Source organism: Mytilus trossulus, chromosome 1 (genome assembly GCF_036588685.1).
Source record: "Mytilus trossulus isolate FHL-02 chromosome 1, PNRI_Mtr1.1.1.hap1, whole genome shotgun sequence".
NCBI classification, from domain to species: Eukaryota; Metazoa; Mollusca; class Bivalvia; order Mytilida; family Mytilidae; genus Mytilus; species Mytilus trossulus.
This window is the reverse complement of record NC_086373.1, coordinates 84,527,896-84,542,509: the sequence shown is the minus strand read 5'-3', so window position 1 is coordinate 84,542,509 and position 14,614 is coordinate 84,527,896. Positions and strand designations below refer to the sequence as shown.

The 14,614-nt window shown below is 31.7% G+C and overlaps 1 protein-coding gene across 1 annotated transcript in view; it reads right to left on the bottom strand.

Annotated features, from left to right (window-relative positions):
- LOC134698846 (protocadherin Fat 4-like) overlaps positions 1–3,529 on the bottom strand; it is a 50,916-nt gene extending 47,387 nt beyond the window's left edge. The window contains exons 1-3 of the mRNA XM_063560551.1: positions 3,519–3,529; positions 2,579–3,024; positions 125–292 (exon numbers count right to left, since the gene is read on the bottom strand). Coding sequence (XP_063416621.1) covers positions 125–292; positions 2,579–3,024; positions 3,519–3,529 — 625 coding nt within the window. The remainder of the gene's footprint in view (positions 1–124; positions 293–2,578; positions 3,025–3,518) is intronic.
- Positions 3,530–14,614: the final 11,085 nt, after the last annotated feature.

Below are 14,614 nucleotides of genomic sequence, written 5' to 3'. Positions count from 1 at the left end.
CTCATTGGCACTCATACCACATCTTCCTATATTTATTAACATTTCCTGTCTTGATAGATTAATGATATAAAACATCACACCCTGACTGCATCAACAATAATTATAACATTATTTACAAACTTACTACTTGAATTTATAGTATCAAAACCAACTAATGTGTACGAAGTGCCCGCGTCTAACCGCCAAACCATGGCATCAACACTACCAGCTAAATCGGAACGAAATGTCCATCTGTTAACAAAACCGCAGCATTCAAAATCATAGTCCTCATGCTCCATCAAAACTGCAACACCTACACATAAGAAAAAATATTAGTTTTAGAGGACTGGATTTTTTTTCTCTGTGTTTTAAATTTGGTGATATAGACGAGTGACATTAACCATAAACAAATATTTTTAATGCACCCACCTAACTTACGGTTGAATCATATACCATTCGAAAGCACAACATCTGCACTATCTTTTTGTCCGGTCGTAAAAAAATCGTACAGTTCAGGTACATTTTTTTCGATCGGTTATTCTCAGCTATGTTTACATATTAATTCTTCAGACTTTGATAGATAGTTGCCTCATGGGCTATCATACCACATCTCTTTGTTTTTGCTTTGTTTATGGAAGATCAGGATTTTGTTTACTACAATGAGTATCCTGATAATGCTAAAAACAACTTTATAGTAAAAATGTGTGTTTAATTTAATATTCTGTATCCGTAAAACAATTTTCCTTTGCTTAATTTTCCTTGTATGATTTTATCCAAGCTTTGTCAAAATAGTTTTATTGGATTCAATAAAATTGAGAAAGGAAATGGGGAATATGTCAAAGCGACAATAATCCGACCATAGAGCAGACAACAGCTGAAGGCCACCAATGGGTCTTCAATGGAGCGAGAATTCCCGCACCCGTACAATGTAGGTGTCCATTGTATGTTTCTGTCAGTTTTAAATGATTGTTTTTTAAGTATTTTTTTTCCAAAATTTATTTATACACTCAGTTGAAATTTTTAAAAACTGTAACGACAGTTTCGTTTGAAATTGAATAATAGAAAAGAAAACACTTTATACTCTTACGTGTTAAAGACAAATAAATGATAATGTAGATATATATATTTGTTGTGTATAAGTAATCATTTTGTACAAATTATAAATGGATATTAAATCGTAATTTGTACAAAAAATGCTTGTACAAATAATAATTTGTACAACATCTGACTAAAATTCACTTATAACTTGTACACTAATTTATAGTATGGATTTTGTTATAAAAACCATTGATACACTTATAATAATTTTTATTCAATGAACACATGTTAAGGTTTATGAACCCTTCTGTAGCCATGTGAAATACGAAATTTTCTAACTAAAATAGTACCAAAACAGCAAAGATAATGTATAATAGAGATGGACTATCAAGGAATATATACGAAGGGAAAACTTCGTGCAAAGCATTATTTATAGATTATCGTTGATCATCTCAACGAGATTGATTTTCTCGCTTGAGCTGGTACAGCGAAAGTGAGAAAAGCAATCGAGTTGAGATGACCAATGATAATCTGTTTATCGCTATTTTACCTATGACGACGTTGTCAATTTCAATGTCAATTTCGTTAGCAACGCCACGTGGCCTCCTTAGTTTCTAGCGATATTTTTTTCATCTCAAGCGAGAAGCATGATATGAAAATTATCACAAAAAAAGATCAAAGGAAAACTGCACAAAATAGCGATAAAATTTATTATTTCATTTATTAGAAAAAAGGATTATGTGGCAAACTTATCCAAGACTGTTGAAGAAACTCCACTCTCAAAAAATTGGTACATGTATAAAATTTTAAACATTGCTTTTTCATTTGTTTTTCTGTAATGTTCTAGCGTTTAATGTTTACAAAAAGTCCTAAATAACCTTTAGATTTAAAAAAAACAAACTCTTACTGAGTCACCAAAATTAAGCGTACCCTAGAAGGTGTCCTTGAATTGGTCCACTTTTAAATTTATTTCAATCAATGTCTAAATTTATAAACTTGTTTAAAGGAGATCTGCACTGCATGTAAAAATACCCAATTTATCAAGCACTGTCAATTATGAGAGTATAACTGTAACGGCTGTGATAAAATTTCCATGTTTAGATAAACACACTTGGGTACCTGTGTGTTAATTAAGCAAAGAATCAACGCAAGGGTGCATAATCATTAACCTTATTTACAAAATACAAAGTTAGTTCTGTATCTTTTGTGTGGGCATGTGTGTGAATTATGGCTTCGGGAACTCACAACAACGTTTGATTTTTCGTTTATATTTACTTTAATTTTTGTGTGGTGAACCCCTTTACATTTACACAAAATAAGTTTTAAACGGCTTTTTAATTGCTTGACGAAGGGAAAGACAATTATCATGTTAAAATTCACACAGATTTTCGAATGCGGTGCCCAAATTCTCCAGATTCAACAAATAGCCCTTTCATATTTTTGGGACACAATCATACTAAGGAATTAATATACTGACATTACGGCGTTAGAAAGTTCAGACATTTCCGTCCCATTTTCGTGGTTAGATATTTGGCTCGGATCTGTTGGAAAGACATCGCACGCTTCCTTGCCCTTTGTTCCTGACACGTATTCATTGGTGTTTTAATGTCACCGAGTTCAATTTCTATTATACTATCAGAACTGTCGCTGAGGCCAATTTCTATTATACTATCAGAATTGTCACTGAGGCCAATTTCTATTATACTATCAGAATTGTCACTGAGGCCACTTTCTATTATACTATCAGAATTGTCACTGAGGCCAATTTCTATTATACTATCAGAATTGTCACTGAGGCCAATTTCTATTGCACTATCAGAATTATCACTGAAGCCAATTTCTATTATACTATCAGAATTGTCACTGAGGCCAATTTCTATTATTCTATCAGAATTGTCACTGCGGTTAATTTCTATTATACTGTCAGAATTGTCACTGAGGCCAATTTCTATTATGTTATCAGAACTGTCACTGAAACCAATTTCTATTATACTATCAGAATTGTCACTGAAGACAAATTATATCATATTCATATATAATTGTAACATGGCCATCTTTCCTTAATCTATCTGAATTTCATCAATTATATATTCTGTCTCCGTCTGGGTATTTTTTGTATTTTGTAGATTATGTTTATAGTGTGTATCAAAATCTATGCTATAAATTATTGTACAAGTTATAAGTGAAATTTAGTGAAACTTTGTACAAACTATAATTTGTACAAGCACTTTTGTACAAATTACAATTTGTACAAACTAGTCAAAATACAAATTATAATTTGTACAAAATGATAACTTGTCAAAATATACATCATAAAATTCAGAATGGAAATGAGGAATGTGTCAAACCCGACCATAGAGCAGACAACAGCAGAAGGTTACCAACATGTATTCAATGCAGCGAGAAATATCCGTATGTACATGTATGTACATGTATGTACATGTATGTACATGTATGTACATGTATGTACATGTATGTACATGTATGTACATAAATCTTACATATTTTTCATCCTTGATACACGTTCTTTTCTCTTATTATAAGATGTATAATGTTTCTGCACCTGCTATAAATTCTATTGAAATAAATCCTTTTTTTATTAACCTGTATTTTGTCCAACTACCATTCTAAAAGTTAAACCAGATTTCACCTAAATCAAATGAACATTAACACATCAGTTTTCCTGTTACAAAAGCAACACGACGGATGGCACGTATAAAGCAAGATCTGCCTACCCTTTTGGAAAACATGAAACCATCCCCGAACCTTGGCAGTGTTCCTGTTGCTCAGTCTTTATTTTTTTTTTACGTTTCCAGTCACGCTCAGATTGGAGTACATGCAAAGGAATTTTGGAGGAAAATTGGTAAAATAGGAGTTGGTAGTGAACGCCGAAGTTTTATCCCAATGGAAGTGAAATTAAGTGATGAGTCAGTATCATGTGATAAAAATGTAGTATTAGATAAATGGAAATGTGAATTTTCTAATATGTTAAATAGAAATAATCATAATAATGTTGAATATATTCATAGTAATGAAAATGTGTATGATGATTATCTTGATAGCTTTATATCATATGAAGAAGTGTTTAATGTACTGTTGTCTTCAAAAAATGGTAAATCGCCTGGCTGTGATGAAATTACGGTTGAACTTTATAAGAATCAAACTGCATTGTTAGCTTTAACTCGAATTTTTAATATTTGCTTTGACTCTGGTAAGATACCTGCACTATGGTCGAAAGGTATCATTACTCCGATTCAAAAGAGCTCTACTGCAGATCCAAGAGACCCTATGGCATACCGTGGAATAACTTTGGCTCCTGTATCTTATAAACTTTACTGTGGTGTATTAAACTCTCGTCTTACCGTTAAACTTGATGAACTTAATTTTCTTCATGATGAACAAAATGGTTTCAGAAAGGGACGAAATACTATTATAGACCATATTTCTACTTTGACTACTGTCATAGAAACACGTAAATTGCGTAAATTATCAACATTTGTAGCATTTATAGACTTTAAAAAAGCTTACGACTGGATAAACAGGGATTTGCTTTTTGGTAAATTGGAAAATTTAGGTATAAGTAGTTGTTAAATGTTAAATGCTATTTTGTCACTTTATAGAAATGTATATTCATGTGTAAAAGTAAATGGTAATTTTACTGACTGGTTTGAGGTTAAATGTGGTTTGAAACAAGGGTGTATTCTGTCTCCAATTTTGTTTAACATTTTTATTAATGACCTTGTAGATGAAGTTAAAAAAATAGATATTGGAGTAAAAATTGATGATGAAAAAATTTGTGTACTACTTTATGCAGATGATCTTGTATTTATAACAGAAAATGAGAAAGATTTACAAAAAATGTTGGATACTTTAAATATATGGTGTTGTAAAAATGATTTAGTTGTAAATCTAGAGAAATCAAAAATTGTACATTTCAGAACTAAGTCTATACCAAAGACAAATTTTACTTTTGTACTTAATAATAATGATATGGAAATTGTTCCTAGTTATACTTATCTAGGTTTACTGTTGTCAGAATTTTTAGACTACAATTGTATGGCTAAGGCAGTAGCTAAATCTGCAAGTAGGTCATTAGGTTTATTAATAGCTAAATGTAAAGCTAATGGAGGTTTTCAATTTGATACATTTACAAAACTTTTTGATACACTTGTTATGTCTGTAATTGAATACGGTGCCTCAATTTGGGGTCACCAGGATTTTTCTTGTATTAATGCTGTAAAAAATAGAGCAATGAGATTTTTTATGGGTGTGGGTAAATACACCCCTAACTTAGCCTTATATGGAGATATGGGTTGGATGCCCAGTATTATATCTCAGTGGACATGTATTTTTAGATTATGGTCGAGACTTACTAAAATGTCTCATTGTAGAGTTAATAAAAAGGTTTTCTTATGGGGCAAAAGATGCTGTAATAGTAAATTTAAAAATTGGAATTATAGAGTCAATGTGAAATTTAAAGAAATGGATATGGAGTTTTTATGTAATACTGATTTTTCTATTGATAAAAATACAATTAAACAAATTGAAAAGGAAAATTTTTGTAGATATAAAGAGAAGTGGTACTCTAACTTAATGTACAATGAAAGAAGTAAATTGCGAACGTATAGAATGTTTAAGCAATGTTTTAATAGAGAAAAATATTTATGTATTAATATGCCTGGAAAATATAAGAGTGCATATGCTAAATTTAGATGTGGTGTTGCACCTCTGAGAATAGAAACTGGCCGATATGAAGGCATTATGGTTGACAATAGATTATGTTTTAATGAGCAATGTAAGAAAAATAACATTATTGAAGATGAGAAACATGTCTTAATTAACTGCCCAGTATATGCAGATTTACGAGCTATTTTATTTAGACATGCTAGCTCTTTTAATTGTGATTTTGTTAATTTGTCTGATGATGATAAATTCAAATTTTTATTCACTGATGAAAATGTGTGTTACTTTTTAGCCAAAATCTGCTATGATGTATTATTAAAAAGAAAAGGTATTTTATATAATTGTAGATAATAATGTGTTTTGTAGAAATTTTATAGTCTCTCATAACTCTTTTTAGAGTGGCTCATGTTGTTTTAGATATTACTGTAATTTTATAAATGTATAAATGTATGTCAACTTTGAGGTGAGACTCTAATAAAGTATTTGTCTTGTCTTGTCTTGTCTTGCAATTTCATGCAATTATTGTTTATTCTCTAAATTGTAATCCTTTGTAATTAATAATTTTAGTATCGGTAAACTACTTATGACTAGATTATACTAAAATACAAAGTGTATATTCACGTTACCTGTGTCTGTATCTCTGGTATTAAAATTTCCTGTTATAGTTCCTGTATTTGGACAAGCAGCCGCTGGAAGTATAATTATCTAATATAAAAATAAAAAGATGTGGTATGATTTCCAATTAGACAACTCTCGACAAGAGACAAAATGACATCAAAATTAACAACTATAGGTCACCGTATGGCCTTTAATAATGAGCAAAGCCCATACCACATAGTCACCTTTAACAGACCCCGAATTGACAAAAACAACAACAACTTTAGGTCACCATGCCGTTTCAATAATGAGCAAAACCCATACCGCATAGTCAGCTATAATAGGCCCCAAATAGTCAAAAGATAACAACTATAGATCACTGTATGGCTTCAACAATGAACACAGGCCAAACCAAATAGTCATCTATAAAAGTTCTAAATAGACAAATGTAAAACAATGAGAAAACTAACGGCCTAATATGTGTCTGAAATAATACACAGAAAACAAATATTTTACACAGTAACTAACGATAAACACTGAATAATATGCTCCGGACTTGAGACAGGCACATAGTGAAGGGGTCTGGGTTGAACTAGTTTGAAGACGCCAGCCCTCCTCTTACATTGTACTGTGGTGTAACAGAAATTTTTAAAATCATTGGAAAAAGGCTAAACTCATAGATGGCTACAAACAGAAATACACAGAATGGACGTGGCAGGGTACATATAAATCCACACAAAAAAGAAAATTAAGTACACATCTGAGAGTATTCGCAGTTACTGACAGCTAGTTCAAAGCCAATAACAACTAATAAAAATCATGCATCCAAAAATAAAATATTTATCAGTACAAATTATTACAATTACTTGCAGTAGAGATTATAGAATTCAATTTATATGATTGGAACCAAAAGAATTTTGACTGAATATCTTTTCAGTTGGTAGACTAACCTAAAGAAAAAGTAGACCAAGGTACCCTTTGTGTCCCTTGAACTGTAACATAAATCTAAAATCCGTCAGATGTGCATCATTTCTATCAGATTTTTTAAGAGGTTTTCATGAGGGCCTTACATTTAAAAAAAATTATATATATAGTACAGTACTGCTAAAAACTGCTAACATTGACTCATTTTGATATCTTTGCATTAATTGTATATGTGACCCAATGTATTTGCCAAAAGACATATGCTTTTGAAAAATGTAACTGGTGTAAAATAGCTTTCAGTCAAAGGGACATAACCTATGATATGCTTTTGAAAAATGTTACTGGTGTAAAATATCTTTCAGTCAAAGGGACATAACCTATGATTTGGACTAAAATTTAAAACAGTATTCTATATACTTCAATTAGTACTAAAAGCAGAACTTTGAAATATATTTCACTAAGAAGTCAGTTTAGCAAAAATTTGATCAATATCAGCTTTAAAACATCACACATTTATTATTCACTTGCAAGTCAATGATTTACTCTCATTGATTCCGTATTTTGGTCTTTAATTTGACTCCTCCGACAGATAACGCATTTTTATCGTGTTTAAATATCTAAAGGAAATGATTGTCAACATTGAAAGTGTAACGAGGGTGAAACATTAGGTTACTGATTTGATACACAAAAGTCATTCTTTATAGGTAAAAACGTTGATTAACGTATCGTCGCTGTTATGCAAAAACCTCGTATCTAAGGTTTTCATAATTTTACACTAGGCAATAAAAACTGATTTTTTTTTATCGATTATTTAGAATTAAATATTTATGTTCCAATGTATGCAAAAATATCGTATCTTCTAACCAATCAATTACCAAGGCGAGCAAAAATTTCTGCACCTATATTGTATTTTCAAAGCTTTTCATTATTTCTAAGCTATACATAATATATTAGACAAAAAATTGACAAAACTGTACCTGTTATAATCTCAGCTGCTAGTGCCATCTTTTTTTTCTTTTGAGATATGATGATATTTTCGCACAACAAAATGTCTCACCAATCCGACTACACTTTTTTCGTCACTTGTCAGAATTCGGGTTAATGATTGGTTAGAAGATCAGATATTTTCGCATTCAGTGGAACATACATATTTAATTCTTAATAATCGATAAAAAGATTTCCGCAAAAAATTGAGATATGAGGTTTTTGCATAACAGCGACGGTATGTTGTTTGATTAGTTATCAAAGGTACCAGGATTTTAATTTTATACTAACCTATAATTTGAAATTAAACATACATAAAAATTAAAAAATCCAATTGCACGTAATTTACATGTGTTTATTTATGTCTATACAGGGTTATATTACTCGGCAGTCTTCGTAGTCATTTCAATGGTTATTTAGATAGAGTCTAGAATAAAATACACACGAAATGCTGCACATAAATATCGAGTCCGTGCTTTTTTTTTTATTGTTTATTAAGATTTTCTTTTAATTTAAGAAATAATTGATGCAAGCTATACTTTATTTAACATGAGTAGGCATTATATTCGTGATTTTTATTTATTTTTTCTCGAGCGATAGTGAGGGCTAAAGAACATGACTATAATACCTGCCCGTGTTAAAATTACAACAAAGTATAGCTTGCATCAACTATTTCAATTCTGATTAGGACAATACAGGTTATAACTATGTCCGATGTGTACAAGTGTAGAGCGTTTGCGTAGGCTTCTCCGTGAACCTCTCTTTTTGGTTTGTAAACAAGCATACGACAGGTGCAATTTATTTTTAGCAGGAGGAGTTTTGATCAGCCAACATGAACAGTTGTCGTAATATTAGTCCGGCGGCTTTGTAAAAAATTGTGCACATCCTGTTACAAGCATGAAATTTGGCATAGACCTTCCTCAACTATTACTCTTTTATTTCAGATAGAGAGGCATTTGAAAAAAATGTCTCACTTCCGGTAAAATCCAAAATGGCGGACAATATACTTAAATCAGCCCAATATCGAAGACTAGCGTGTAAAAATGTCCTATTGTCATGCTACTATCATAATATTTGGTACAGACCTTTGTTTTTTTACTACTTTTGGATAAATTAAATAGATTAGATGTCTTCAGAAATCTCACTTCTGGTTAAAATCCAATATGGCGGACATTGTACTTAAATAAGCTTATTTTTTAGGGAGGGTAATTGAAATGTGTTTTAACGTATTGCTACTATAATTACATTGTGTATGAACCTTTCTTTGGTGCTTCTGATGAAGACAATGTATAAGACATATGTCTTAAAAACCCTTACTTCCGGAAGTATCCAAAATGGCGGACAGAGAAATATCAATTTTTTGTTCAAATTTCCAACTTTTTTCAAAATGTAAAGAAAATGATTTTATTTTGTGCTGGTCATTAAACTTTTGGCTTTAAGTTATCCCCAAAACCACTTATTCTAGCATGTTGTAAATGCTAAGATATAAAGTTGACACTTCCGGTAAAAATATGACGTAAATTTTAAAGATGAGTCCTCAATCTATTTCTTCGATGTAGAGTTTTTGGATAGATTAATTTAAACAAAATGAAATCACTATAGTACTAAAAAATATTTAAATCTACTTCTATTTGGCCAAGAATACATGCTTATTCACAGTCACCACCACATGCACACAAAGCAGTGCACGGGAGACCCGATTTCACACATTAAAAATAACCGCGGCATCCTTTCTTACATCCATAATGTACAAGCTTCTGAAAAAATTATGAGGTCTCAGAAAGAGTTTTTTTTAAAGGGACCCTCTTTGTCCCTTCGCAATCCATTAGTGACAAGGCTAGGTAGCATAAGAGTCAATCCAAAGCTCGTCTCACTAAACATTAGTATATTACACGTTTTACATGCTTGAAAAGACCAGAACAAGTCGTGGGAATAGCCTCACTTAAAATGAGATTTCCCTTTTGTGCAAAAATTGATTTTCTTGGTTCGTTAATCATGTTAGATCTGATAAGTTTGTACAGTACAACCCCGGTGATTTAGGCTGATCAATCATCATACTTTATGTTAAAGTCACATCTTCAAATACCATCAATGTCTCCCACGCAGTCTTTTTTTCCCCTTTTCAAGCAAAGAGAGAACAGTATCACAACCCGTCATAAGGTATTGGTCAGAAGTAAAAGTGTGTGATCACTCATTGCCTAGTGCATTTGAAAGGCCATTGATCGATATTAATCCAAAGATTTTTGCCTCCCCAATTACAATCAATAGTTCGTCTGCCCCTTTGTCACGGAATAGCGAAATACTGGTAGTTTGAAAGCTGCTAAAAGAAGCAAGGGCAACATTTAGGGGAAAGGGAATACACAGACAAACCCAGGATTAAAAACATCCTCAAAGATAGGAAAATTTTCTGAGAGATGACGACAGTAAGAAAGAACTTTTAAGTTTTCATTCACAGGAGCTTGCTCAATACAATTTTGAGTACAAGGTAGTTGAAGCAACAAATGCTCAGGATGTTTAGTGTTATCCACCACTTGATGATGTTTCAAGTTTAGCACCATGTTTACACGAAGAGACTGACACTAGAATCAAGATAGATGTGTCTGATGCAGTGAAACATAGACTTAACTGAGTCATGACTCAAACAGTCGATACTGATGTCATTGCTGTTTCGCTATTCCGTGACATAGGGCAGACAAACTTTGGTTTGCATTTAGAAGGGGAAAAGTATAAGATATATATCAATCAATGACCTTTCAAATACACTAGGCATTAAAAGATAACACGTTCGCTGGAAAAGGAACTGCGTTGGTGACATTAATGGAGTTTGAAGATGTGACTATAGCATTTAGAATGATGATTGACCAGCCAACATCACCATATGGATTTGATGTTTAATGTCATTGAAAACGATACGTGGTTTTGTTGGAAGATAAAGAAACAGATTAGGTTAACAAGGAAAGAAAATATGTGTTTTTGCAGAATTTATTAAGATGTGAGAAACAATACCACAGTCTTTGTAAATGTTGGAAATCAGCTCTCCGATTGTGAATTGCGGCCTTCTGAGTATGCTGATTGGGTATTATGTCCTTACCTAAATAAAATACCTTGAAACTGAAATACGAGTGGATGAAGTCTTGCATGCGTATGGTAGTTATAGCAACAAATGGTCAGGCTATTCTATCTTATCCACCACGTAATGTATTTCAAGTTCAGCACCAAGTTCACATTTAGAGGCAGACACTAAAATCATGGTGCATGTGTCTGATGCAGTGAAACACGCACTTAAACGAGTCATGATTCGAACAGTCGTTAATGATGATGTTGTCACTACTGTTTCGCTATTCCGTGACATAGGGGTAGACGTTGTGTTTGGGAGGGCAAAAGACTTTGGATTTATATCCATCAATGGCCTTTGAAATGCACTAGGCAATGAGTGATCACACACTTTTATTTCTGACCAATACCTTATGACGGGTTGTGATACTGTTCTCTCTTTGCTTGAAAAGGAATGAGTGATCTGAGTGATCTGAAACACTTATTGTTATCCATGTCTTTACCTGTTGTGATATGGTTCTCTCTTTGCTTAAAAGGGGAGAAAAGACTATGTGGGAGACATTGATTGCATTTGAAAATGTGACTTTAACAAAAAGAATATATATCAATTTCGAATTGCAACACATTACAGTCATAATAAATGAATTGTAACAAAATATGCATCAATTAAGAGTTTGAAAGAGTTTTCAGTTAATAAATATGTCAATTTGATAAAATGCATTATTCTGCAGTAGTTAATATAAGCATGTGCAAACATATTTTATTGGATTTAGAGCATGGTTTTATTCATAAAGTGGGAGAAGCACGTCATATTCGAATCGGATGTAAAACTTAAGTACTTTTTAAATTAAATACGTGAATTTGAGTCAAATCGGTGAACAGCAATTCAACAGCTGATGCACCTTTCGGAATTAGTTAGTGTCTTTCTGCGTCTAAAATGATGTGCAAAACAGACTTTCTTTATTCTGTTTGTAAATTAAGAAATTATAAAGAGACATAGGATTCAACTCCTTCGAGCAAAATTTTGACTACTATCCTTTTGTCCGCTTTTTGTCAGGCATGGATAACATTAGCTGTATTTGGCACAACTTTTTGAATGTTTTGGTCTTCAATGCTATTCAACTTTGTACTTGTTTGGCTTTCTAACTTTTTTGATCTGAGCGTCACTGATGAGTCTTATGAAGACGAAACGAGCGTCTTGCTTACTAAATTATAAGCTTGGTACCACCTTTGATAACTAATTTACATTGTTTGTAATTGGGTTTGAGCGTTCCTGTTGGAGTTAGATCCAGTGGAGCGCATCGGTTTCATGAAAAAATAAAGTGTTGTTAGCATGTTTGACTGTACGGGTTCAGTGTATCTCATTACATTCTTTTACAGCGCTGATGTGACGTGGCTCAAAACTATAATACATTGTGTTATTGTGTTATGGAACATTTTGTAGTCTTGTCTCGTTTTTGCTTATATGCTTTGTCTATATGCCTGTTTGTTTATCCTTGTTGACAAATTTGTTTGTTTTCATAATGATTGGTTTAATAACACAATGTTGACCGCTGTATCCCTATTTTTTTTCGATCAGGATCAGAGGATGTATATAAGATGTACAGAGGATACCAAACCCAGATGATAACCAGAAACCATGTGCATCTAATCAAGAATGATAATGGTCTATATATTTCATATTAGCTTGTTTTTTCTCCTATAAAGTAGACCTATAAAATCCTATATATGATTTGTCTTTTCTTTTTTTGTATTATAAAAGTTTTATACTTTTTTGTAAAATAAATGTTTTATACATATACAGAAATATCCTTGATCAATTGCAAATAGATATCTTTTTAACAACATTAGTTTTTCTCATTCAATTATTAGCTTTTGAAAAGTGATTGTTTTTAAAATGATGTATTATTTGAATATTTTATCTTCTATTGTAACAAATAACTTAGTCTTACCGTAGTCTTGTTTACATATAAATATCAATATCAAACATGATATAACATTTACTTTGCAGGTCATGTTGAATACACTTAAGTTGTGTATAAAAATCAGACAGACTTCTAATAACGACCAATTCTAGAGACAAGTCAAGCTGGCGACCAATTCTAGCGACCACTTGCTTTCATATCAGAGTGTACAATAAAATAAAAAAGGAAATGTGCAATAATGAAACTCACAAAATTAGAAAATCTATAGAAAAAACGTGTACCAATCAAATCGATTAATATTTATTTTATTTGTTTGTTAAATGTCAATCATAGTTAGATATTAAAATTGGTCTGCCTTACGATGGCTTCATAACTAGAGACTGACGCTATTGTTTAACTTAGATGATAGTCGAAGTTCAACCTTTTTTTTAACAACAACTTAGTAATAGAATAAAATACATGACATTAAATTAATAAAAAATTTAAAAACATGGCTTGCTTATAAAATGGTTTTTTTTTCGTTATATAAATGACGTTTAAACTAAGCGTACCTTGACCTACAATGGTTTACTTTTACAAATTGTGATTTGGATGGAGAGTTGTCTCTTATATCTATTACCTGGTAAACATACTTTTCGTCTCAGTTAGAATTATTAATCTATTAAAGGCAAGGCCATCTCATGCGTTTGAATATACTAAACCCATAGTACTATAACTGTACTCATTTTAAAACCTATTCACTATCAATGTTGATTATTCGTGCACTAGCTTTTGCCGAATGACAAAAACATTTTGCAATTCAATTTAATCAAATACGGTATCGACATCTCATCTATTGTACAAACATATGAACATTTTACATATAACTTTTATTTACTATAAAATACAAAATCCATTCAATGTACAATAATAAAACTATCAGGTGGTTTTTTTTTATAATAAACAAACTCAGATGTGTTTGATTTTAAATGAGATAGCAGATTTGAGCATACTATCTCTCCATTATCGAAAAAAATAATTGATGTTCTTTATTTTAAATCTTGCTATTATAACTTTTATCAAAATTCATAACATCAAAATACAAGACTTTGTCAAACAATTATATAAAAAGGAAAATCACAAAAATACTGAACTCAGAGGAAAATCTAATCGGAAGGTCTATCATCACATGGCAACATCAAATGAGAAAACACATAAAAAACGAATGGACGAGAACTGTGATGTTCCTGACTTGGTCCAGACATTTTCAAATGTAGGAAATGGTGGATTAAACCTGGTTTTATATAGCTAAACCTCTCACTTTGTTGACAGTCTCATCACATTCCAGTATAATTACAATGATGCGTGAACTAAACAGACATAATAAATAATATAGTAAAAATATGGGTACAGCATTCATTGCATATATATATGTAAGTATAATTACAAAC